General features: G+C 49.2%; 1 protein-coding gene across 3 annotated transcripts in view; it reads left to right on the forward strand.

Annotated features, from left to right (window-relative positions):
* Positions 1-232: 232 nt before the first annotated feature.
* Positions 233-25320, forward strand: part of ADA2 (adenosine deaminase 2) — a 48494-nt gene continuing 23406 nt past the window's right edge. Inside the window, exons 1-4 of one of the 3 annotated variants that reach the window (XM_033233034.1) lie at positions 233-446; positions 10944-11305; positions 13431-13650; positions 17933-18143. In XM_033233034.1, coding sequence (XP_033088925.1) covers positions 10990-11305; positions 13431-13650; positions 17933-18143 — 747 coding nt within the window. In that variant the 5' untranslated portion in view covers positions 233-446; positions 10944-10989. The remainder of the gene's footprint in view (positions 447-10943; positions 11306-13430; positions 13651-17932; positions 18144-25320) is intronic. The other 2 variants (XM_033233036.1, XM_033233035.1) reach the window with 2 other exon arrangements.

Genomic DNA, 25320 nt, shown 5'->3' on the forward strand with positions numbered 1-25320 from the left:
ACACACCTGCAATCCCAGCTACTCAGGACGCTGAGGCAGGAGAATTGCTTGAACCCAGGAGGCAGAGGTTGCAGTAAACTGAGATTGCGCCATTGCACTCCAGCTTGGGCAACAAGAGTGAAACTCTGTCTACAAAAAAAAAAAAACACATGCACATAAACTGAAACACACATGAACACACAAACAACCAAACACCCACATGAGCATGCACACAAGCCCCCCACATCAAACTCAAATGCACACAGCAAGCATACATGTAAACCACACACTTGCCACTCCGGCTGCCTCAGCGCTGCAGAGCCCCTCTCCTCGGATCCCTGGTGCACACTGGAGGGAAGTAAAACCTACCCAGACAGGAAGTGAAGCAGTTGGTGAGCTTTTCTGGTGCTCTGCACAGATGCTGGGGCACTAAGCAAACAGCCATCAGTTTCTGGAGCTGTTCCGAGGTAACTGGGGTCCTTTTGGAGCTCTGGGCTGATAAGGTTCAGGACGTAGCTGGGAAGTCTGGGGTTTGGGCTTGGTTCACCTACGCCTCTCCCTGTCCCCATCTGAGATGGGTCTGAGACTCTCAGTGGAGGAGTAACAGGCTTTCTCCCCAGCAGGCTTTTGAAAATGGGCCCAAGGGCATTTTCTCAGGACCACAGGTGCATGTGGCCTCCACTCTGTCACCCAGGCTGGAGTGCAGGGGCGCAGTCTCAGTTCACTGCAATTTCTGCCTCTTGAGTTCAAGTGATCCTTGTGCCTCAGCCTCCCTAATAGCTGTGATTACAGGCGTGTGCCACCACGCCCGGCTAATTCTTGTATTTTTAGTAGAAGGGGTTTCACCGTGTTAGCCAGGCTGGTCTTGAACTACTGACCTCAAGTGATCCGCCCGCCTCAGCCTCCCAAAGTGGTGGGATTATAGGCATAAGCCACCACGCCCAGCCTCCCTTCTTCTTAGTCTGGAAGCAAACTACTTTGTGAAGTTTTCATGCCTCCTCTTTTAAAAGTAAAAGGAAGGCTGGCCAGCATGGTGAAACCACGTCTCTACTAAAAATACAAAAATTAGCCAGGTGTGGTGGCGGGCGCCTGTAATCCTAGCTACTCAGGAGGCTGAAGCAGGAGAATCGTTTGAACCCACGAGGCAGAGGTTGCAGTGAGCTGAGATCCTGCCATTGCACTCCAGCCTGGGCAACAGAGCAAGACTCCATCTCCAAAAAAAAAAAAAAAAAGGAAAAGGAAAAATTTGTGGAGGAGAGAAGATGAAGTAGATATAGCAATAAATTGTGAACAGGGATTGTTTTTTCTAGTATTCAACCAGGCGGGTCTTGACCAGCATTAGATAAACTTCTGTCTGGCAGCCGGGAAAAGTTCACAGTTGCTGGGACACAAATGCTTTTGGGGTCCTTCTTGGAGAGGATGGAGTTGAAGATTTGGGAGCTTGATGGCCTTTGTTATGCGTCACCAGGGAGACAGGGACAAGGGGCAGGGCTGTTGATGGAGAATGCTGCATGGGATAGGTTGGATGGTGACGTAGAAGTCACCATGCTCCTGCCCTAAAGATTTTAGTAGCAGGCAAACGCTGTGGTCAAAAAAGAGAGTCAAGGACTTAATGAAGTTAAAGGGATTCTTCTGAAGTCCAGCACTCTGATTTTGGGGTTACAGCTTCTACCATAACTGCATATTACTGATACTAGTTCATTCTTAAAATTTTCTTTGCTATCTGATATACTACAGAATAACTGAGCTGGAAAGAGTCTTGGATATTAAAATGATTTAATGAGCAGCAAACTTTCTATTTTTGTCATATCCTTGCAGCACCTCTATTTACTTAATATTTTTCTTTTTTTTTTTTTTTTTTGGGACGGAGTCTTTGCTCTGTCACCCAGGCTGGACTACAGTGGCGCGATCTCGGCTCACTACAAGCTCCACCTCCTGGGTTCACACCATTCTCCTGCCTCAGCCTCCCGAGTAGCTGGGACTACAGGCACCCGCTACCACGCCCGGCTAATTTTTTTTTTTTTTTTTGAGACGGAGTCTTGCTCTGTCACCCAGGCTGGAGTGCAGTGACTGGATCTCAGCTCACTGCAAGCTCCGCCTCCCAGGTTTACGCCATTCTCCTGCCTCAGCCTCCCGAGTAGCTGGGACTACAGGCGCCCGCCACCTCGCCTGGCTAGGTTTTTGTATTTTTTAGTAGAGACGGGGTTTCACCGTGTTAGCCAGGATGGTCTTGATCTCCTGACCTTGTGATCCGCCCGTCTCGGCCTCCCAAAGTGCTGGGATTACAGGCTTGAGCCACCGCGCCCGGCCTCCCGGCTAATTTTTTTGTATTTTTAGTGGAGACGGGGTTTCACCGTGTTCGCCAGGATGGTCTCGATCTCCTGACCTTGTGATCCGCCCGGCTCGGCCTCCCAAAGGGCTGGGATTACAGACTTGAGCCACTGCGCCCGGCCTTTGATAATCCTTTCTAATGCTAATGCTCTGAAATACCAAGATGCTGTACCTTGGTGTGGCCACTGAATAATTGTGCTGTGCAAGGTACTCAATAGACACTGTCGGTTCTGGGGCAATTTCTTGTATTCTTTATTTGCTTATTTCCTTCACCTGTTGTTACTATTTTTTTCCTTCTGAAATGTCTGTTATTTGGGTGTTGGATTTCCTCAACCAATAATCGTCTCATTTTCCTTTCTCCTATTTTGCTTTACTTTTAAAAATATTTTCTTTAACTTCATTTTTAATGTTGCTAGTAAATTTTTAAACATTCGGCTTTCCTATTTTTAATTTCTGAAAGTTCTTTCTAATTCTCTATTTTTTTATTACCTCCTATTCCTGTTTTACACACACAATGTTTTATGTGTTTAAGGATGTTAATTACAGTTTTTTCAGATTTTTCTTTTCGTTCCCGTGTTGCTTTATTTCCTCTCGGTTCCTTATCTCTGTGTGTTTTCTTTTGGTTTCTTTCTCAGGTTGAAGCCTTTCTTCAAATGTCTTATGCTCTTGTGCTCTCTGGTTATATTTGCTATTTATTTATTTTAACTTTAATCCATTTTATATGAGTCTCTCTCTCTCTCTCTCTATATATATATATATTTTGTTTTGTTTTGTTTTGTTTTGTTTTGAGATGTAGTCTCACTCTGTTGCCAGGCTGGACTACAGTGGCGCAATCTTGGCTCACTGCAACCTCTGCCTCCTGGGTTCAAGCAAGTCTCCTGCCTCAGCCTCCCGAGTAGCTGGGATTACAGGCACACGCCACTATGCCTGGCTAGTTTCTGTGTTTTTAGTAGAGACAGGGTTTCTCCATATTGGCCAGGCTGGTCTTGAACTACTGACCTTGTGATCCACCTGCCTCGGCCTCCCAAAGTGCTGGGATTACAGGCATGAGCCACCACACCCGGTCTTAGTTACTTTGAAATATACATAATATTGTCGCTAAGTATAGTCACCCTAGTCTACTACGAAACATTCGAACTTACTTCTTCTATCTAACTGTAGGTTTTTGGGTTTTTTTTCCTGGGAGTGGGGCAGATAGGTCTCACTCTCACCCAGGCAGGAGTACAATGGCACCATCACCGCTTTCTGCAGCCTTGACCTCCCAGACTCAAGCGATCCTCCCACCTCAGCCTGCTGAGTAGCTGGGAGTACAGGTGTGCACCACCACACATGGATAATTTTTATTATTATTTATTTATTTATTTTGAGATGAAGTCTCGCCTTTTCAGCCAGGCTGGAGTGCAGTGGTGTGATCTCAGCTCACTGCAACCTCCGCCTCCCGAGTTCAAGCGATTCTCCTGCCTCAGCCTCCTGAGTAGCTGGGACTATTGATTAAAGCGATGGGAGCTAATAAATTGTGTTCCAGCCCAATGCATTATGTGCCTGTAATATTTACTGGTTCTATAAAACACACTAGTTAATAACTTTCAGAAGGATAACCAGTATTATTATATGTAAAAATAAAAGTAGGTTGCTCAAAAAGTTAAATAGAGAATTGCCATGTGACTCAGCAATTGATTTTCTAGGTATATGCCCAAGAGAATGTTCAAACTAATCTTACATACAAATGTTCACAGCAGGATCATTCATTAGAGCCAAAAAAGTAAAAACAACCCCAAATGTTTATCAATGAATGAAGAAATCTGCAAAATGAGGTATATACCCTCAATGGAATATTATTCATCCATTAAAAGGAATAAAATACCATTAATGTCACAACATAAATGAAACTTTAATATATTACATTAAGTAAAAGAAGCCAGATACAAAAAGCTGCATGTTGCCAGAGATTGCAAAAGCCACATACAGGTTCATGCCACCATGTCTGGCTAATTTTTGTATTTTTAGTAGAGACGGGGTTTCACCATGTTGGTCAGGCTGGTCTTGAACTCCTGACCTTGTGATCTGCCTGCCTCAGCCTCCCAAAGTGCTGGGATTACAGGTGTGAGCCACTGCGCCTGGCCAATGATTTTTAAAGTTTTTTTAGAGATGGGGTCTTGCTTTGTTGCCCAGGCCAGTCTTCAACTTCTAGGCTCAAGTGATCCTTCTGCCTCGGTCTCTTGAAGTTCCTGTCTATTTGTACCCATAACCAACTTCTCTTCATCCCCTGCATCTACCTCAACCCTTCATAGTCTCCGGTGTCTATCTTTCTATTCTCTATGTCTGTGGGATCAACTTTCTTAGCTCTCACATATGAGTGGGAACATATGGTGTTTGTCCTTCTGTGTCTGGCTTATTTCATTTAACATTATGTCTTCTAGTTCCGTGCATGTTGGTGCAAATGACGTGATTTCATTTTTAACGGCTGAGTAGTATTCCATTGTGTATATATGCCACATTTTCTTTCTTTTTTTAAAAAACTGGCTTTTGCTTTATTGTGTAATTTTCACAGGAGAATCCCAAATTCCACACTTGGTTTCTCTCTTCTGCCTTCGTTATTCTTTCAATATGTATGTCAACAGAGATCATTTCTCCCAATAGCATATGCGGTTTGATCCTCAACCAGGACACACAGGCCCTACAAAATTCCAGCCCTCCAAGACGGATGCCTGGGCCCTTCCATTTGACCGCACCCATGTCTGTTTGTCCAGGGGCTCTGCCCTGGTCCTGTCACTCCTGAGGCGTCCTTAGGGTGCGAATGCCAAACAGGCCCTGTGTGATGTGTCAACTCTGCATAAATACAAGAGGCTGCTAGGAGCCCCCAGCTGAGGATTGAGAGACAGGCTGTATCTGGACTCCATTTCAAAGAATGCTGTGATCCATTAGCAATGTCTGCCATGGGAATACCCCTTAGAAGTACCTGGAAGGAGGGTTTTGGGGAATGGGCTCAGAAAGGAACAAGGTGTGTCTGTTCCATTCTTGCCTTAGGTGGCTGTTCTGCCACCCAGGCTGTGCTGTCTCAGTGGCCGGGTGGCTGAGGAGGAAGTCTGAAGGCCACAGAGTTGCAAGTGGCTTCCTTGGGGCCTGCAGGAACAGCATAGGCCCCAAGCTAGAGGAAGCTTGGAGGGGCACCCACACTGGGTCCTGTGGGGCTCTGCATACTGCAGGCCATCCTGGCATTAGCTCCTTATCCTCTGGAGTCCATCTCATCTGGGAGAAGACAGCTGGCTGGCCTCAGAGCATTAGATGCAACTCAGGGATAAAAACATTTTTACATGGTACGGACACAGAAATGGGCTTTACCTCCAAATAAACTTAGAAACTTTCCATCCGAACTAAAAGGGTGTATCTTCTATATGTTGCCAAGAAACCTAAACTGAGTACAAGGACAATTTTACTTTAATCAAGTTCCAGAATGAGGGTACTCAGCTTCGAAAAGCAGTTTGTAGCAGAAGATGCGAGGGTGTGTGTGAAGCCATGTTTCTAGAATATACCAAAGGAAACACACACAGCCCCAGCTTGGCCTTTTGCCAGCCCTCAATGCTGCTCTCTACTGGGGGCAGGCGGCTACTTCATCCAGCTGACTCAGGAATGTAATGCTCCTAAATTTTTGCATTTTTAGTAGAGATGGGGTTTCACTGTGTTGGCCAGACTGTTCTTGAACTCCTGACCCCAGGTGATCTGCCCACCTTGGCGTCCTGAAGTGCTGGGATTACAGGCGTGAGCAACTGCGCCTGGCCTGGATGCTTTCTTGAGGATCCTTTCTGTTGCCGCTTCTCCTGCATTTTCTCAAAGGCCGCCCGGGCCAGGGTCCACTTGTCCAGGCCGTGCCGCTTCTCCTCCTCGTTCTTTGTGCTCATTCCCATTGCTTCCAGGAGTTTCGCTTTGTCTTTGTCCTTCTTTTTCTTCTTCCACTTGGTCATTCTGAGCTCTGCGACTCCTTTCGGCTTTAGGAGTCCTTTTTGGACCGGCTCGTAGGCCTCCACGACACTCCCCAGTGCTTTGGTAGATGGACTTGCCACGTTTTCTTTATCCATTATCTCTTGGTGGACACTTGAGTTGTTTCCCTATCTTTGCTATTGTGAATAGTGCTGCGGTAAACATCCGAGTACAGGTATCCCTTTGACATACTGATTTCCTTTCCTTTGGAGAGATACCCAGTAATGGGATTGCTGGATTGTATGGGAGTTCTTTTTTTTTTTTTTTTTTGAGACAGAGTCTCACTCTGTCCAGCCCAGGCTGGAGTGCAGTGGCACGATTTCAGCTCACTGCAACCAATGCCTCCCAGGTTAAAGCAATTCTCCTGCCAGGCGCGGTGGCTCAAGCCTGTAATCCCAGCACTTTGGGAGGCCGAGACGGGCGGATCACGAGGTCAGGAGATCGAGACCATCCTGGCTAACACTGTGAAACCCTGTCTCTACTAAAAAATACAAAAAACTAGCCGGGCGAGATGGCGGGCGCCTGTAGTCCCAGCTACTCGGGAGGCTGAGGCAGGAAAATGGCATAAACTCGGGAGGTGGAGCTTGCAGTGAGCTGAGATCCGGCCACTGCACTCCAGCCTGGGCGACAGAGCGAGACTCCGTCCCAAAAAAAAAAAAAAAAAAAAGCAATTCTCCTGCCTCAGCCTCCCGTGTAGCTGGGACTACAGGTGCCGGCCACCGTGCATGGCTAATTTTTTTGTATTTTTAGTAGAGACGGGATTTCACCTTGTTGGTCAGGCTGGTCTCGAACTCCCGACCTTGGGTGATCCACCCACCTCAGCCTTCCAAAGTGCTGGGATTGCAGGTGTGAGCCACCATGCCCAGCTGATCATATGGTAGTTCTATTTTTAGTTTTTCGAGAAATATCCATACTGTCTTCCATAGTGGCTGTACTAGTTTACGCTACCACTAGTGGTGTATAGGAGCTCCTTTTCTCTACATCCTCACCAGCATCTGTTATTTTTTGTCTTTTAAGTAATAGTCATTTTTTGAGATGGGTTGAGATGATCTCATTGTAGTTTTGATTTGCATTTCCCCAATGATGCGAAAAAATGTTGGTTGGGCCTGGTGGCTCAGACCTGTAATCCCAGAATGTCAGGAGGTAGAGGCAGGAGGATTGCTTGAGCCCAGGAGTTTGAGACCAGCTACAGCAGCATAGTGAGAGCCTGTCTCTACAGAAAAGGAAAAAAACAATTAGCTGGGTGTAGTGGTACCACACTTAGGAGGCCAGGGTGGGATAATTCCTTGAAACCAGGGGGTTGCAGCTGCTGTGAGCTGTGAACGCCAACCAGGTGGACTCACGCTACTGCACTCCAGCCTGGGCAACAGAGTAAGACCCTGTCTCCAGGAAAAAAAAAAAAAGAAAGCAAAGCAGAGAAAAAAGTGGGGGCATTTATTCATAGACCTATTGGCCGTTTTGTATGTCTTTGGCCATTTTTTAAGTGAGATAATTTGTTCTTTTACTGTTGAGTTGTTTGATTTCCTTATATAGTCTGAATATTAGCTCCCCATCAGGTAACTAATTTTTAAATATTTTCTCCTATTCAAGAGATTGGCTGGGCACGGTGGCTCACGCCTGTAATCCCAGCACTTTGGGAGGCCGAGGCAGGTGGATCACCTGAGGTCAGGAGTTCAAGACCAGCCTGGCCAACATGGTGAAACTCCGTCTCTACCAAAAATACAAAAAAATTAGCTGGGCCTGGTGGCACATGCCTGTAGTCCCAACTACTTGGGAGGCTCAGGCAGAAGAATTGCTTGGACCCGGGAGACAGAGGTTGCAGTGAGCCGAGAAAAGGCTGGGCACGGTGGCTCACGTCAGTAATGACAGTACTTTAGGAGTCTGAGGCTACTCAGGAGGCTGAGGCAGGAGAATCGCTTGAACCTGGGAGGAGAAAGTTACAGTGAGCCGAGATCACACCACTGTACTCCAGCCTGGGTGACAAGTGTGAAACTCTGTCCCCTCACAAAAAAGGAAAAGAAAAGAGAAGAAAAAGATAGGTTGTCTCTTCATTCTGTTAATTGTTTCTTTGCTATTTAATTAATTAATTAATTAATTTTCTTTTTTTTTTTGAGACAGAGTCTCGCTCTGTTGGCAGGCTGGAGTACAGTGGCGCGATCTCAGCTCACTGCAAGCTCCACCTCCCAGATTTAAGCAATTCTCCTGCCTCAGCCTCCCTAGTAGCTGGGACTACAAGCACCCGCCACCATGCCCAGCTAATTTTTGCATTTTCAGTAGAGACGGGGCTTCACCACATTGGCCAGGATGGTCTCGATCTCTTGACCTCGTGATCCACTCGCTTTGGCCTCCCAAAGTGCTGGGATTACAGGAGTGAGCCACCACGCCCGGCCAATTCATTTATTTATTACAGAGGATATCACCTATGTTACCCAGGTTGGATTGTGGTGGCGTGATCTTGACTCATTGCATCCTCGATCTCCCAGGCTCAGGTGAACTTCCCACATCAGCCTCCACAGTAGCTGGGACTACAGGTGCGCACCACCATGCCCAGCTAATTTTTGTGTCTTTTGTAGAGATGGAGTTTCAACATGTTGCTGAGAATGGTCTTGAACCCCTGGGCTGAAGCAATCCACCTGCTGTGCCAGCACCTGGTCTTATTTTTAATTAATTAATTAATTAATTTTTTTGAGATTGAGTCTTGCTCTGTCACCCAGGCTGGAGTGCAGTGGGGCGATCTCAGCTTACTCTAACCTCTGCCTCCCAAGCAATTCAAGCGATTCTCCTGCCTCAGCCTCCCAAGCAGCTGGGACTACAGGCATGCGTCACTATGCCCAGCTGATTTTTTTATTTTTAGTAGAGACGGGTTTTCACCATATTGGCCAGGCTGGTCTCAAACTCCGGACCTTGTGATCCACCCGCCTCAGCCTCCCAAAGTGCTGGGATTACAGGCATGAGCCACCGCAACCAGCCGTATTTTTATTTTTTAATAAAAAAGAATTTTTTTTTAAAGACAAGGTCTTGATCTGTTGCCAAGGCTGGAGTGCAGTGGTGAGATCAAAGCTCGCTGCAGCCTCAAAGTACTGAGCTCGGCCGGGCGCAGTGGCTCAAGCCTGTAATCCCAGCACTTTGGGAGGCCGAGACGGGCGGATCACGAGGTCAGGAGATCGAGACCATCCTGGCTAACACGGTGAAACCCCGTCTCTACTAAAAAAATACAAAAAAAAAATTAGCCGGGCGAGATGGCGGGCGCCTGTAGTCCCAGCTACTCGGGAGGCTGAGGCGAGAGAATGGCGTAAACCCAGGAGGCGGAGCTTGCAGTGAGCTGAGATCCGGCCACTGCACTCCAGCCTGGGCGACAGAGCGAGACTCCGTCTCAAAAAAAAAAAAAAAAAAAAAGTACTGAGCTCAAGCGATGCTCCCGCTTCAGCCTCCTGTATAACTAGGACCACAGGCACACTGGTTATATTTAAAAGTGAAACACTGGCCGGGCACGGTGGCTCATGCCTGTAGTCCTAGCACTTTGGGAGGCTGAGATGAGCAGATCAGTTGAGGCTAGGAGTGCAAGACCAGCCTGGCCAATATGATCTCTACTAAAAATACAAAAGTTAGCTGGGCGTGGTGGCACATGCCTGTAGTCCCAGTCACTTGGGAGGCTGAGGTACGAGAATCGCTTAAACCCTGGAGGCGGAGGTTGCAGAGAGCCAAGATCATGTCACTGCAGTCCAGCCTGGGCAACAGAGCGAGACTGTCTTTAAAAAAATTTTTTTTTTTAAATAACTACAATAAAATGAAATAAAAGTGAACCACTAAAAATCAGATTGCAGTGTCTTTATGCATGAGCCAGGGCTTGTTTGACCTTAAAGCTTCAGTGTCAGAAGTCCTCATGGTGACCTTTAATTTGGGAAAAGCTGCCGGGCACGGTGTCTCATGCCTGTAATCCCAGCACTTTGGGAGGCTGAGGCTGGCGGATCACCTGAGGTCAGGAGTTCGAGACCAGCCTGACCAACATGGAGAAACCCCGTCCCTACTAAAAATACAAAATTAGCCGCGCGTGGTGGTGCATGCCTGTAATTCCAGCTATTTGGGAGGCTGAGGCAGGAGAAGCACTTGAACCTGGGAGGCAGAGGTTGCAGTGAGCCAAGATCATGCCATTGCACTCCAGCCTGGGCAACAACAGTGAAACTCCATCTCAAAAAACAAAAAATGGCCAGGCGCAGTGGCTAATGCCTGTAAAATCCCAGCACTTTGGGAGGCCGAGGCAGGTGGATCACGAGGTCAGGAGATTGTGACTATCCTGGTGAATACGGTGAAACCTCGTCTCTACTAAAAATGCAAAAAATTAGCCGGGCATGGTGGCAGGCGCCTATAGTCCTAGCTACTCAGGAGGCTGAGGCAGGAGAATGGTTTGAACCCGGGAGGCGGAGCTTGCGGTGAGCCAAGATCACACCACTGCACTCCAGCAGAGTGAGACTCCATCTCAAAAAAAAAAAAAAAAAACCCCTACCTGTCTGTACCAGTAGGTCTTTTCTCTGGGGTCTGGAAGAAGAATCCTTCAATATCCTGCCTTCTGGTAATCTGAGAGCTGGGCGAGAAAAGGAAGATCAGAGTTTGACCCTTAAATCTGTAGGTTTTCACTCCCCTCCCCTCCTTTGCAGTCCGGTGGAGTCTCCATTGGAGCCATTTCCTCGTCCAGGCATCTCGATGTTGGTGGATGGCCCATCTGAGTGGCCAGCCCTGCGCTTCTTGCTGTTGGCTGTGGCAATGTCTTTCTTCCGCTCAGCTCTATCCATAGATGAGGCGCATCTGTTGTTGAAAGAAAAAGTGATGCGGCTGGGGGGGCCGCTGGTGCTGAACCCCAAGGAGGAGCAGGCCAATGAGAGGCTCATGACGCTCAAAATCGCTGAGATGAAGGAGGCCATGGAGACCCTGATATTCCCACCCAGCATGCACTTTTTCCAGGCTAAGCATCTCATTGAGAGAAGTCAAGTGTTTAATATTCTAAGGATGATGCCAAAAGGTAAGGTTTGGAAAGGGGTGGCTTGGGGTGCTGGGAAGGTAGAGGGACTCATCTTGGGGCTACGACTGTGCTTGTGGCTGTTGCTATTGTAGGTGGAGCAGAGAAAGCCTCACTTAGCTGCTCTGCTCCTCTGTCCTTTCAGGTAGACTAGGAAAAGGGTGTTGGAAACCAGAACCCCTGCTTCCTGGCGGACTCGCAGACAGTCATGATTGGCCTGAATATTCCTGGTCTTCCCTGGAAAAGTTGGAAAAGCATCCAACCCTGAGACTTTGCTATTCCCTTCATAGTTTTCCCAGGGGCTAAGCTACCGCATAGGATGCAATATGATATAGCATCCTGGAGTAGTATAAACACACCTCCATGAAATATGAAATAATCAGCATCCTGCACATATAAATAGCCAGGAGTGGTGGTGCACCTGTAATCCAAGCTACTCTGGAGGCTGAGTGGAGAGTGTCGCTTGAACCCAGGTGGAGTTTGCAGAGACCTATGATGGCACCACTGCATTCCAGTCTGGACGACAGAGCGAGACCCTGTCCCCCAGAAAATGTTATTTTTTTTTATTAAAAAAAATTTTTTTTTGAGACAGAGTCTCACTCTGTCGCACAGGCTGGAGTGCCCTGGCGCTATCTCGGCTCACTGCAACCTCTGCCTCTTGGGTTCAAGTGATTCTCCTGCCTCAGCCTCCTGAGTAGCTGGGATTACAGGCATGCACCATCACACCTAGGTAATTTTTGTACTTTTAGCAGAGACGGGGTTTCACCATGTTGGCCAGGCTGGTCTGAAACTCCTGAGCTCAGGCAATCCACCCGCCTCAGCCTCCCAAAGTGCTGGGATTACAGGTGTGAGCCACTGCGCCAGGCCAAAAATGTTAATATAAAATGTAAAAATAATAGCAGTTTGCAGTTTACAAAGACTTTTCAACACCTCTTTTTTTGTTGTTGTTTTTGTTTTTGTTTTTTCCTGAGACGGAGTCTTGTTCTGTCGCCCAGGCTAGAGTGCAGTGGTGCGATCTCGGCTCACTGCAACATCCTCCTTCCAGATTCAAGCGATTCTCCCACCTCAGTCTCCTGAGTAGCTGGGATTACAGGCGCCTGCCACAATGCCCAGCTAATTTTTGTATTTTTAGTAGAGATGGGGTTTCACCATGTTAGTCAGGCTGGTCTCGAACTCCTGACCTCGTGATCTGCCTGCCTCAGCCTCCCAAAGTGCTGGGGTTACAGGAGTGAGCCACTGTGCCCAGCTGTTTTTTTTTTCTTTTAATGTTATAAATAGAGATTAAAAAATAGTAATAATCATGAGGTCAGTAAAGTAGCATCCCCAGTTGCTGGGAGGCATAAGACGGTGACACACCATAGCTCATGCAGCTGGGACAGCTGTCTAGGGGCTCGTGTCAGGGCCAAGGGCTGGATGGGCACAAGAAGGGCAGAGGGACAGCATGCACTGTGCCTGGGGGAGCAAGGGACACAGCTGGTGTCTGGTCAGGAGGACAAGCATGGGGACTCAACTGGCAAAGCCCGCAGGCCAGAAGCTGTACAGACACAGGCTCAGCCCAGGGGATGAAAAACCAGTGGGAGAGGAGTTGAGGGGCAGGATGAGAGGATGGAGGACAAGTGTGTGAACAGGACTGCGGCCCTGAGGCTCATCCCAGTGTATCCCGTCATGAAGTGTTGGGTGGCTTCATTGAAAGTCTTGGGCTCCCAATGGAGAACTAGAAGCCAGTGGAGCCCCGAGTTGAACCTCAGTTCTGTGGTTCCAAACCTGATGCCCTCTCACTCTCCTCTGCTGCCCCTCTTGGACAAGATCACCCTGGCTCCTGATTAATGAGACATGGAAGCCCCATCCTTAAACTAGAGCCTTAGATGAGTTCTGAGAAACATGTCTGGACAGAAATCCTTCTGCTTGCACGTCTTCTTGTGATCCACACTGTCCCCAAGCCCCAGAGTCCTGGGATGGGACTTCACCCCTTTGTCCCCGAGCCCTGGAGTCCGGGGACGGGACTTCACCCCTTTGTCCCCACAGCCCCGGAGCCCTGGCATGGGACTTCACCCCTTTGTCCCCAACTCCTGGAGTCCTGGGATGGGACTTCACCCCTTTGTCTTCACCATTCTTCTTTCCTCTCCAGGGGCTGCCTTGCACCTCCATGACACTGGCATCGTGACTATGGACTGGCTGGTGAGGAATGTCACCTACAGGCCTCACTGCCACATCTGTTTCACCTCGAAGGGGATCATGCAGTTTAGATTTGCTCACCCAACTCCCCATACATCAGAAAAATGTTCCAAGTGGATCCTGCTGGAGGATTATCGGAAGCGGGTGCAGAACGTCACTGAGTTTGACAACAGGTGAGTATTAGTTCAGCAAACACATGTCCCAGGTCTGTCATGGGGTGGCAGTGGGTAGGTGTCTCCCTTGGTACAAACCTATAGATAAAAATCTGGCTTTAAAAAAGCATGAGGCAAGGCTGAGCGTGGTGGCTCACATCTGTAATCCCAGCACCTTGGGAGGGCAAGGCAAGTGGATCACTTGAGCCCAGGAGTTGCCAGTCTGGGCAACATAGTGAAACCCCATCTCTACCAAAAATACAAAAAATTAGCCAGGCGTGGTGCTGTGCCTGTAGTCCCAGTTACTTGGGAGGCTAGGGCAGGAGGATCACTTGAACCCAGGAGGTTGAGGCTGCAGTGAACTGAGATGGAGCCACTGCACTCCAGCCTGAGTGACAAAATAAAACACATGAGCACCTTTTTCTTTTAACCTTATAGGATACTCTGTCCCACAAAAGCATTCAACACCTTTTCCATCCATAGTAGTTTTCTGGTGCATTTAAAATCTACAAAAAGCATTATCAGCAACACTATTTTTGTTTGTTATTATTATTATTATTATTTTTTTTTTGAGACGGAGTCTGGCTGTGTCACCCAGGCTGGAGTGCAGTGGCGCGATCTCGGCTCACTGCAAGCTCCGCCTCCTGGGTTCATGCCATTCTCCCACCTCAGCCTCCGAGTAGCTGGGACTACAGGCGCCCGCCACCGCGCCCGGCTAATTTTTTGTATTTTTAGTAGAGACGGGGTTTCACCATGTTAGCCAAGATGGTCTCGATCTCCTGACCTCGTGATCCGCCCGTCTCGGCCTCCCAAAGTGCTGGGATTACAGGCTTGAGCCACCGCGCCCAGCCTGTTATTATTATTATTGTTTGTTTGTTTGTTTGTTTGAGACGGAGTATCGCTCTGTCGCCCAGACTGGAGTGCAGTGATGCGATCTCCACTTACTGCAAGCTCCGCCTCCCAGGTTCACGCCATTCTTCTGCCTCAGCCTCCCGAGTAGCTGAGACTACAGGCACCCGCCACCGCACCCAGCTAATTTTTGTATTTTTAGTAGAGACGGGGTTTCACCGTGTTAGTCAGGATGGTCTTGATCTCCGGACCTCGTGATCCGCCCATCTTGGCCTCCCAAAGTGCTGGGATTACAGGCGTGAGCCACCACGCCCGGCCATTATTATTATTATTATTATTATTTGAGACATGGTCTTGCTCCGTCACCCAGGCTGGAGTGCAGTGGCGCCATCTTGGCTCACGGCAGCCTCTGCTGAGTTCAAGCAATTTTCCTGCCTCAGCCTTCTGAGTATCTAGGATTACAGACATGTGCCACCACGCCTGGCTAATTTTTGTATTTTTAGTAGAAACAGGGTTTCACCATGTTGGCCAGGCTGGTCTTGAACTCGTGACCTCAGGTGATCTGCGCATCTTGGCCTCCCAAAGTGCTGGGATTACAGGCGTGAGTGACCGCGCCTGGCCAGCAACACTGTTGCTGTAGCAAATGAGATTTGTCTGATGCTCAATAAAACCAGAGAGAATAAAAGTTCCTAGCTCTGAAGTGATGACAATCTAGCTGGAAGATAAATCTTGAAAACCTGGTGGAGCAACTTCCTAACAGACTTGTATAGTATTATTATTACTATTATTACTATTTAAGACAGGGTCTCATTCTACCATCTAGGCTGGAGTGCAGTGGCACAATCTCGGCTCACTGCAGACTCAACCTCCCAGGCTGAAGCAATCCTCCTGTGTGTCAGCATGCTAGAGGTATGCACCATCACGCCCAGCTAATTTTTGTATTTTTTGTAGAGATGGGGTGTTGCCATGTTGCACAGGCTGGTCTTGAACTCTGGGGCTCAAGCTATCCTGTCGCCTTGGCCTCCCAAAGTGCTAGGACTACAGGCACAAGCCATTGTGCCTGGCCTTGTATAGTAATATTATAAGTGACAATTAGTTTGGTCACACAGATGTCTACAGAGTGCTCCCCTGAGGTTATTTCTCTTTATGAAATGAGAAACATGAAGCTCAGCAAGGTTAACTAGCTTATGCAAGGACACACAGCTGGTAAATGGCCAATCCGGGATACACACCTGGGTGCTGATTCAAGTTATTTCCATTCCACTCCCTTCATTAACCTGCTTGAGCTGCCATAACAGAATACCCCAGGCTGGGGGGCTTAAACAACAGGAATTGATTTTCTCAAGCTGGGCACACTGGGTCGTGCCTGTAATCCTAGCACTTTGGGAGGCTGAGGTGGGAGGATCAGTTGTACCCAGGGGTTCAAGACCAGCCTGGTGGCCAGGCCCGGTGGCTCACGCTTGTAATCCTAACACTTTGGGAGACCGAGGTGGGTGGTTCAGGAGTTCAAAACCAGCCTGGCCAACATGGTGAAACCCTGTCTCTACTAAAAATACAAAAAAAAATTAGCCATGCATGCCGGCAGGCACCTGTAATCCCAGCTACTTGGGAGGCCGAGGCAGGAGGATCACTTGAACCTGGGAGGTGGAGGTTGCAGCGAGCCAAGATCGTGTCACTGCACTCCAGCCTGGGTGACAGAGCAAGACAAGAAAAGAAGGAAGGAAGGAAGGAAGGAAGGAAGGAAGGAAGGAAGGCAGGCAGGCAGGCAGGCAGGCAGATCAGTCTGGGCAACATAGTGAGACCACCATCTCAACAAAAAGTAAAAAATCCACCAGACCACCAGATGTGGTGGTGCACACCTATAGTCTCAGCTACCCCATGAGGCTGACATAAGAGGATTGCTTGAGCCTGGGAGATTGAGGCTGCAGTGAGCTGTGATTGTGACACTGCACTCCAGCCTGGGCAACAGAGTGAGACCCTGTTTCAAAAAAAAAAAGGAATTGATTTTCTCATGGTTCTGGAGGCTGGAAGTCCAACATCAAGGTGCCAGGGCAGGGTGGGTTCCTCCTGAGACCTCTCTCCTTGGCGTGCAGAAGGCTGCCTCTGGCTGTGTCCTCACATGGCCTTTCCTCTGTACGTGCACTCCTGCTGTCTCTTCTTTTTTTTTTTTTTATCTTGAGATGAGTCTCACTGTGTCGCCCAGGCTGGAGTGCAGAGGTCCGATCTCAGCTCACTGCAACCTCTACTTCCAGGGTTCAAGCGATTCTCTTGCCTCCCTAGTAACTGGGATTACAAGCACAAACCACCACGCCTGGCTAATTTTTGTATTTTAGTAGAGACGGGTTTTTACTATGTTGGCCAGGCTGATCTCGAACTCCTGACCTGAAATGATCCACCCACCTCGGCCTCCCAAAGTGCTGGGATTACAGGCGTGAGCCACCGCGCCCGGCCTCCTCTTCTTACAAGGATACCCATCCTATCAGAGTTGGAGCCCCATCCTTACAACCTCATTTAATGTTTTTTTTTTTTTTCTTTTTGAGACAGAGTCTCACTCTGTCTCCCAGGCGCGATCTCGGCTCACTGTAAGCTCTGCCTCCCGGGTTCTGGTCATTCTCCTGCTTCAGCCTCCCAAGTAGCTGGGACTATAGGCGCATGCCACCATGCCCAGCTAATTTTTTGTATTTTTAGTAGAGACAGGGTTTCACCGTGTTAGCCAGGATGGTCTCGACCTCCTGACCTCGTGATCCGCTTGCCTCGGCCTCCCAAAGTGCTGGGATTACAGGTGTGAGCCACTGTGCCCGGCCCATGTCTGGCTAATTTTTTGTATTTTTAGTAGAGACGGGGTTTCACCATGTTCGCCAGGCTAATCTTGAACTCTTAACCTCAAATGATCCATCCACCTCGGCCTCCCAAAGTGCTGGGATTACAGGCAAGAGCCACCAAGCCCGGCCATAACCTCATTTAATCTTAATCATCTCTTTAAAATTCCCTTCTCCAAATGAGGGCTAGGGCTTCAACATTTTAATTCGGGGGCTTGGGGATACAATTTAGTCCATAACATCCCCCAAAGAGTTTGGTCTATTTTCCTGTCAGTGGGTATAGGAAAAAAAGAGAGAGAGAAAGAGAGAGAGAGAGCTTTTTGGTCTAGAAAGTACAGTGGGATCAGATTGGCCAAGCATACAGAGGGAGGACAGGAGCCAGGAGAGCCTAGCTGGTGAGTCTCCTGGGGTTGGGGTTAGGGTTTAAGCAGGCAGTGGGCTGCCTGGCCACAGGACCCACGCTTATATGGGAGAGCCTGGAAATGCTCCCCTTTGCCCCTTCCTTATCTCCACTCTAGGGTGCATCCTGGTGTGCTGCTAGCTGGGATATGCAAGGTGGGTAGCAGTCCTATGGGTGCCTGGGGGCAGTGCCTTGGATCATGCCTCCACCACTCCCCACTTTGTGTCTTGGACAGCTTGCTGAGGAATTTCACTTTGGTGACCCAGCACCCGGAGGTGATTTACACAAACCAAAATGTTGTCTGGTCGAAATTTCAAACCATCTTCTTCACCATCTCTGGTCTCATCCGTTACGCACCAGTGTTCAGAGACTATGTCTTCCGGAGCATGCAGGAATTCTACGAGGACAACGTGCTCTACATGGAGATCAGAGCCAGGCTACTGCCGGTGAGCCCAGCTCTCCTCTCCGCTCCTCCCACCTCCTTTGCTCTGGCCTGACTCAGATCTTAGCTGGTAGAAGACTGAATGCTCATGAATTGACCACCCAGGTCTCTGGTGCAAGGGGTCATGTGCCTTTCCAGGGGCCACCATGAGCAGGGAGACCTGAAATGGACTGGGCAGGCTCCAGCAAAACCAGGAACACATCCCGCGTTGCCCTTTGCCTGCTGTTTCTCATGGTTCCCCATTCTCCCCTCTGCCGTGATACCCAGGGCCTCGTGACACGAGCTGAGAAGGAGGAGAACTGGGATAGAGCCATCTTAGGGGCCAAAAGAAGGGGTTTCAAAAATAAAGGGAGCCACATGGCAGGGTGAGGGCAAGAAACATATAGCAGATGGATAATCGCCCATGAGATTTGAAAATTACAGGGTCACCTTTGAGCAGTTTCAGTAACATGCTGAGAAGAGAAACCTCATTTCTGGGAGTAGAAAAATGAACTACACGGCTGGGCGTGGTGGCTCACACCTGTAATCTAGCACTTTGGGAGGCCGAGGCGGGCAGATCACAAGGTTAGGAGTTCGAGACCAGCCTGGCAACATGGTGAAACCCCATCTCTACTAAAAATACAAAAAATTAGCCGGGTGTGGTAGCAGGAACCTGTAGTCCCAGGAACTCAGGAGGCTGAGGCAGGAGAATCGCTTGAACCTGGGAAGCAGAGATTGCAGTGAGCCAAGATCGCACCACTGCACTCCAGCCTTGGTAACAGAGTGAGACTCTGTCTCAAAAAAAAAGAAAAAGAAAAAGAAAAATGAAATACAGGTGATGAATTGGAGCCAGGTTTGGCTGATTAAAGGCTCTGACTGTGATTTGAGAGAAAGAACATTAAGATAACTGGAAGGAACCACAGGGACCACAGGTTTCTTTTTAGGATAGAGAGACTTGTTTTGCACCCAGAAGGAAGGAGTGTGGAGAGGTTAAAAAGAGAGGGGAGGCCAGGTACATTGGCTCATGCCTGTAATCCCAGCACTTTGGGAGGCTACGGCTGGTGGATCACTTGAGGCCAGGAGTTTGAAACCAGCCTGGCCAACATGGCGAAATTCCATCTCTACTAAAAATACAAAAATTAGGCCGGGCGCGGTGGCTCAAGCCTGTAATCCCAGCACTTTGGGAGGCCGAGACGGGCGGATCACGAGGTCAGGAGTTCGAGACCATCCTGGCTAACACGGCGAAACCCCGTCTCTACTAAAAAATACAAAGAAAAGCTAGCCGGGCGAGGTGGCTGGCGCCTGTAGTCCCAGCTACTCGGGAGGCTGAGGCAGGAGAATGGCGTAAACCCGGGAGGCGAAGCTTGCAGTGAGCTGAGATCTGGCCACTGCACTCCAGCCCGGGCGACAGAGCGAGACTCCGTCTCAAAAAAAAAATACAAAAATTAACTGGTGACTGGGCAAGGTGGCTCACGCCTGTAATCCCAGCACTTTGGGAGGCCGAGGTGGGTGGATCACGAGGTCAAGAGATCGAGACCATCCTGGCCAACATGGTGAAACCCTGTCTCAACTAAAAATACAAAAATTAGCTGGGCGTGGTGGCGCATGCCTGTAGTTCTAGCTCCTTGGGAGGCTGAGGCAGGAGAATCACTTGAACCTGGGAGGCGGAGGTTGCAGTGAGCAGAGATTGCGCCATTGCACTCCAGCCTGGTCAACAGAGTGAGACTCTGTCTCAAAAGAAAAAAAAAAAATTAGCTGGCATGGTGGTGTGCGCCTGTAATACCAGTCACTCGGGAAACTGAGGCGGGAGAATCACCTGAACCCAGGAGGAGGAGTTTGCAGTGAGCAGAGATCCTGCCATTGCTCTTCAGCCTGGATGACAGAGCGAGACGCGGTCTCAAAAAAAAAAAAAAAAAAAGAAAAGAAAAAGTATTTTGATTTTAAGGAAAGAAGTTTGGAGAGAGTGAAATGGAAAGGAGTAGAAAGAGTCCAAAAGAAGGGAGCATCATCAAAAAATATCTGATTTTTGGGTCTTGCATTTTGGCCAGAAGCAAAGGATAACTGAGGTTAGGTACTCTGAGATGGACTGACCCCAGGTTCCATGTTGGTGGGGAGGGATGTTTCGAGGACAGCAGTCCTAGGTGCTCAAATACTGCTAGAGATTTATTTCAGCGAGTTTACTGGAGAGAACTTTCCTGAGGATGTTTTTTGCTGGGCTGAGGGAGATGGGGTTTTGTGGGAGTGGGCAGGACCCCTGGGTATTCTATGTGGCGAGCTCATAAGGGTTTGAACTGGTTAAAGGTTTTCGGTGGCTTGGAGAAAGTGATCTTTGGTGCAGTCTTCTCTACATGTATCCAAGATAGTCTGCTCATTCATTTACATATTGATTGGGTACACGAATGCCTTGGGGACTGACTTTTTTTTTTTTTTTTTGAGACGGAGTCTCGCTCTGTCACCCAGGTTAGAGCGCAGTGGCCGGATCTCAGCTCACTGCAAGCTCCGCCTCCCGGGTTTACGCCATTCTCCTGCCTCAGCCTCCCGAGTAGCTGGGACTACAGGCGCCCGACACCTCGCCCGGCTAGTTTTTTGTATTTTTTTAGTAGAGACGGGGTTTCACTGTGTTAGCCAGGATGGTCTCGAACTCCTGACCTCGTGATCCACCCGTCTCGGCCTCCCAAAGTGCTGGGATTACAGGCTTGAGCCACCGCGCCCAGCCGGGACTGACTGTTAAGCTTGTGGAAAGGCCCACTCTGTGGCAGTATTTTAGTTTTGTTGGCATATTCTGTAGTCATTTATAGGCTCCAAAGTTTATCGTTTGAGGACCCAGAAGTGATGGGGCTCCGCAGGATCAATACACACTGAACAAATTCATAAAGGATAGATGTGTAAACAAGAAAGTCAGAATGCTGTTATCATTCGGACCAGACACTTATAGACACTTATGCTTCATCAGGAAATTCTCCTCTTTTCTTTTCTTTCTTCCTTTTTTTTTTTTTTTTGACAGAGTTTCTCTCTGTTTCCCAGACTGGAGTGCAGTGGCATGATCTTGGCTCACTACAACCTCCACTTCCCAGGTTCAAGCAATTCTCATGCCTCAGCCTCCTGTGTAGCTGGGACTACAGGTGTGCACCACCATGCCTGGATAATTTTTTTTTTTTGGGACAGAGTCTCACTCTGTTGCCCAAGCTGTTACAGTGGTGTGGTCTCGGCTCACTGCAAGCTCCTCCTCCCGGGTTCATGCCATTCACCTGCCTCAGCCTCCTGTGTAGCTGGGACTACAGGCGCCGCTACCACGCCCGGCTAATTTTTTTTGTATTTTTAGTCGAGACGGGGTTTTACTGTGTTAGTCAGGATGTTATCAATCTCCTGACCTTGTGATCCGTCCACCTCGGCCTCCCAAAGTGCTGGGATTACAAGCGTGAGCCACTGCGCCCAGCCTTTATGCCTGGCTAATTTTTTGTATTTTTAATAGACGGGGTTTCACCATGTTGGCCAGGTTGGCCTTGAGCTCCTGACCTTAGCTGATCCACTTGTTATTCCAGTTATTCCAGTTTGTGTGTCTCAACTCTCCCTTTGCTTGGCATCCTGGACTGACCCACCTTTTTCCTTAGGTATGTTTTTTTTTTGTTTTTTTTTTTTTCGGTAGAGTTTTGCTCTTGTCACCCAGGCTGGAGTGCAATGGCACCATCTTGGCTCACTGCAACCTCTGGCTCCTGGGTTCAAGGGATTCTCCTGCCTCAGCCTCTGGAGAAGCTGGGATTACAGGCATGCGCCACCATGCGCAGCTAATTTTTGTATTGTTAGTAGAGATGGGGTTTTACCATGTTGGCCAGGCTGGTCCTGCACACCTGACCTCAGGCGATCCACCCACCTCGGCCTCCCAAAAATTACAGGCGTGAGCCACCATTCCTGGCCTTTTCCTTAGGTATGTTAATACCCTTGGTGAGTTTGACAGCAAGGCTCGATCCTGGAGAGTCTGATCTCTTGTGTTGTCTGCATGTCTTCACTAGGATCTGTTACCTGTTTTCTATTTTAACTCTGAGTGCAGTTATATTTCCATTTCTGAGTTCTTTAGAAGTCGGAGGGGAACATTACCTTTGCCTCTCAGTGGAGCTTTCATCAGTTTTGTGGACAGAGCAGACAGATAAGACACAGTACACAAATCATCCTTTTAAAAGAAAAGAGAGGGTCTCATCTTAATTATTGAGAAAAGAATTTCTGAAAAGGGAGGTGCTGGCAAAAATTGATGAGCTAACTTTGCTCCTGGCCTAGGTAGGCTGGAAGAAACTGTACTTCCCAGAGCAGGTGATTCTTGTGTTTGTTTGTTTGTTTGTTTGTTTGTTTTTGAGAGGGACTCTCTGTTGCCCAGGCTGGAGTGAAGTGGTGTGATCCTGGCTCACTGTAACCTCCGCCTCCCAGGTTCAAGTGATTCTCCTGCCTCAGCCTCCCGAGTAGCTGGGATTACAGGTGTACAACACCACACCCAGCTAATTTTTGTATTTTTAGTAGAGATGGGATTTCACCATGTTGGCCAGGCTGGTTTCGAACTCCCGACCTCAAGGGATCCACCCACCTTGGCCTCCCAAAGTGCTGGGATTACAGGCGTGAGCCACTGCGCCTGGCTAATTTCTATTTGGAAGCCTCTCTCCAGGGTTGGACTCCAGTCCACCGAGGCTCACCCTTCTTTCCTGAGCAGTTTCAGCCCCGCCCAGTTGGCAGGTCAGCAGCCCCTTCCTTCGTGCTTTCTGGGACCATGGCTTTCCACTTCCCTCCTTCATTTGTTCCCTGTAATGTTTCTTTTCGGTAGCCTGAATGCATTGCTTTGTGTTATTTATGCCATAATGTATAAGCCTTGATTTCCCAGCTAAATTGTGACTTCAGACCAACCCAGATATTACATAGCCTGGTATCCCAGTAGGCCCCAGTAGTGGTCATCAAGCATGTGGATGGGGGTTCTCAAACATTAGGGTGCATATGAAGAATTTGGAGGTGCCGTTTAAAATCAGGTATTGGGTGCTGAGCTCCCAGGTTCGAATTCTGTGCTGTCTGGTAGGGTCAGAAAGCTGTAAAAATAACTAGCACCCCTCTCCCAGCCCGCTTCCTATGGATTCTAATGCAGGTGGCCTGACCCAGACCACACTTTGAGGAAGGACCTGCTTCACCTTGACTTTTTTTTTTTTTTTTTTTTTTGAGATGGAGTCTCGCTTCGTCACCCAGGCTGGAGTGCAGTGGCACGGTCTTGGCTCACTGCAAGCTCTGCCTCCCAGGTTCACGCCATTCTCCTGCCTCAGCCTCCAAGTAGCTGGGACTACAGGCGCCCGCCACCACGCCTGGCTAATTTTTTGTATTTTTAGTAGAGACGGGGTTTCACCATGTTAGCCAGTATGGTCTCGATCTCCTGACCTCGTGATCTGCCCGCCTCGGCCTCCCAAAGTGCTGGGATTACAGGCTGAGCCACCGCGCCCGGCGACTTTTTTTTTTTTTTGAGACAGAGTTTCACTCTTGTTGTCCAGGCTGGAGTGCAATGGCGTGGTCTCGGCTCACCGCAACCTCTGCCTCCTGGGTTCAAGCAATTCTGCTGCTTCAGCCTTCCGAGTAGCTGGGATTACAGGCATGCACCACCATGCCTGGCTAATCTTGTATTTTTAGTAGAGATGGGGTTTCTCCATGTTGGTCAGGCTAGTCTCGAACTCCCGACCTCAGGTGATCTGCCTGCCTCACCCTCCCAAAGTGCTGGGATTACAGGCGTGAGCCACCGCGCCTGGCGATATGGGGTTTTACTATATTGCCCAGGCTGGTCTCAAACTCCTGAGCTCAGGAAATACACCCATGTTGGCCTCCCAAAGTGCTCGGGTTAAAGACGTGAGCCATGCCCAGCTATTAATTCATCTTATTGATGTCGAAACTAAAGCTTGGAAAGGTCAAAGAGCTTGATGAAGGTCACACAGGTAGTTAAGGGGTGACTGGACCCAGACCAGGGCTCCTAAATTCGTCGCTTTCCTCACCACGCTGGGCTCTCTGAGTGTCTTAATAGCCACGCCCGCCTCAAATGGAGATCTCAGAGGGCATCTGGCTTCAATTTTCCTTTTTCCGGAGGGGAGGTGGATTCCTGGAATGGAACTGGGCCCTGGTAGGGGAGAACTTCCTGTTGGGCAAATCCTGACAACTGTCTTGGTGTAGGAGTGCATAGGGAACCCCGACCCTTGCTGAACCCTGGGATCTTCCGTGGGTGGAGGGGAAGAGGATAGAGGAGGGGAGGGAGGAGACGCTGAAGCAGAGACTTTCATCTGGAGCCTGGTGGGGAGGCATATGGGAGAAGTTGCTGAGCGGTTGGATCGGAGGGAGGAAGAGAAGGGCCAGAGCACTGGCTTCCTGTTGCATCTTCCCCCTTGTTCTGCAGGTGGCCATTTTCTCCTTCCAGAGCCCGAGGCGGAGAGACTTGGGGGGCCTGTCCAGCTCCAGTCCTCTGTCCTCACTCTGCCCGCCTCTGTCCGTCCCCCAGCCAGCCTTTGGAGAAGGTGCAGGGCTGCTAGGATTTGGGATTCTGGTGGAGGGGGAGGGGGAAGGGATGTGACCATTTGTTCGGGTCTGGCCCTGGAACAAAGGCTTTTGCCACGGAGAGTCTAGGTCTTAATGCCCCCCATTAGCCAGAGTGGGGGGCCATCAACACATTAACAACTAAAAACAGTCTTCACTGGAATCCTTTTGCTGAGCCGCCTCGCCTCCGCCTGCCTGGTGGTGGGCTAATTCCGGCGGGGGCTGCTGTGGACGGACTGTCCTGGTCGCTGAGCCTCCCATTGTGTTCCTAATACTCAGTAACAAAGGCTGCTCGCCGGTAGCAACAGTCGCTAGGCTAGTCTTATCTCCTGGGCTCCGGCCCCTTCCCCCACGGCAGAGTCTGAGGCCCAGACTGGGTCCCCGGAGTCTTTTGCATGGGGCTCTTCCAAGACCCCAGAGGGTAATCGGCAGGGGATGGCCCTGCTGGCACTTGTGGAGGGGAGAGCTTATGGGAGACACATCGGTGGCAGAGAACCTGTGACAGTCATTCCCAGATGTTTTCTAAGACGTTGTCATTCATATAATAAGCATTTCTAGTGCTCCCCGTTCTCGTGCTCCCCAGCCCCCCATGCTTTTGCCTGGATTCTTAGCAGACCCTTCATTCAAAATTCCATTTGGCTCCTTGCTGAATGAAGTGACCCCTG

Source organism: Trachypithecus francoisi, unplaced genomic scaffold (genome assembly GCF_009764315.1).
Source record: "Trachypithecus francoisi isolate TF-2019V2 unplaced genomic scaffold, Tfra_2.0 Lachesis_group14, whole genome shotgun sequence".
NCBI classification, from domain to species: domain Eukaryota; kingdom Metazoa; phylum Chordata; class Mammalia; order Primates; family Cercopithecidae; genus Trachypithecus; species Trachypithecus francoisi.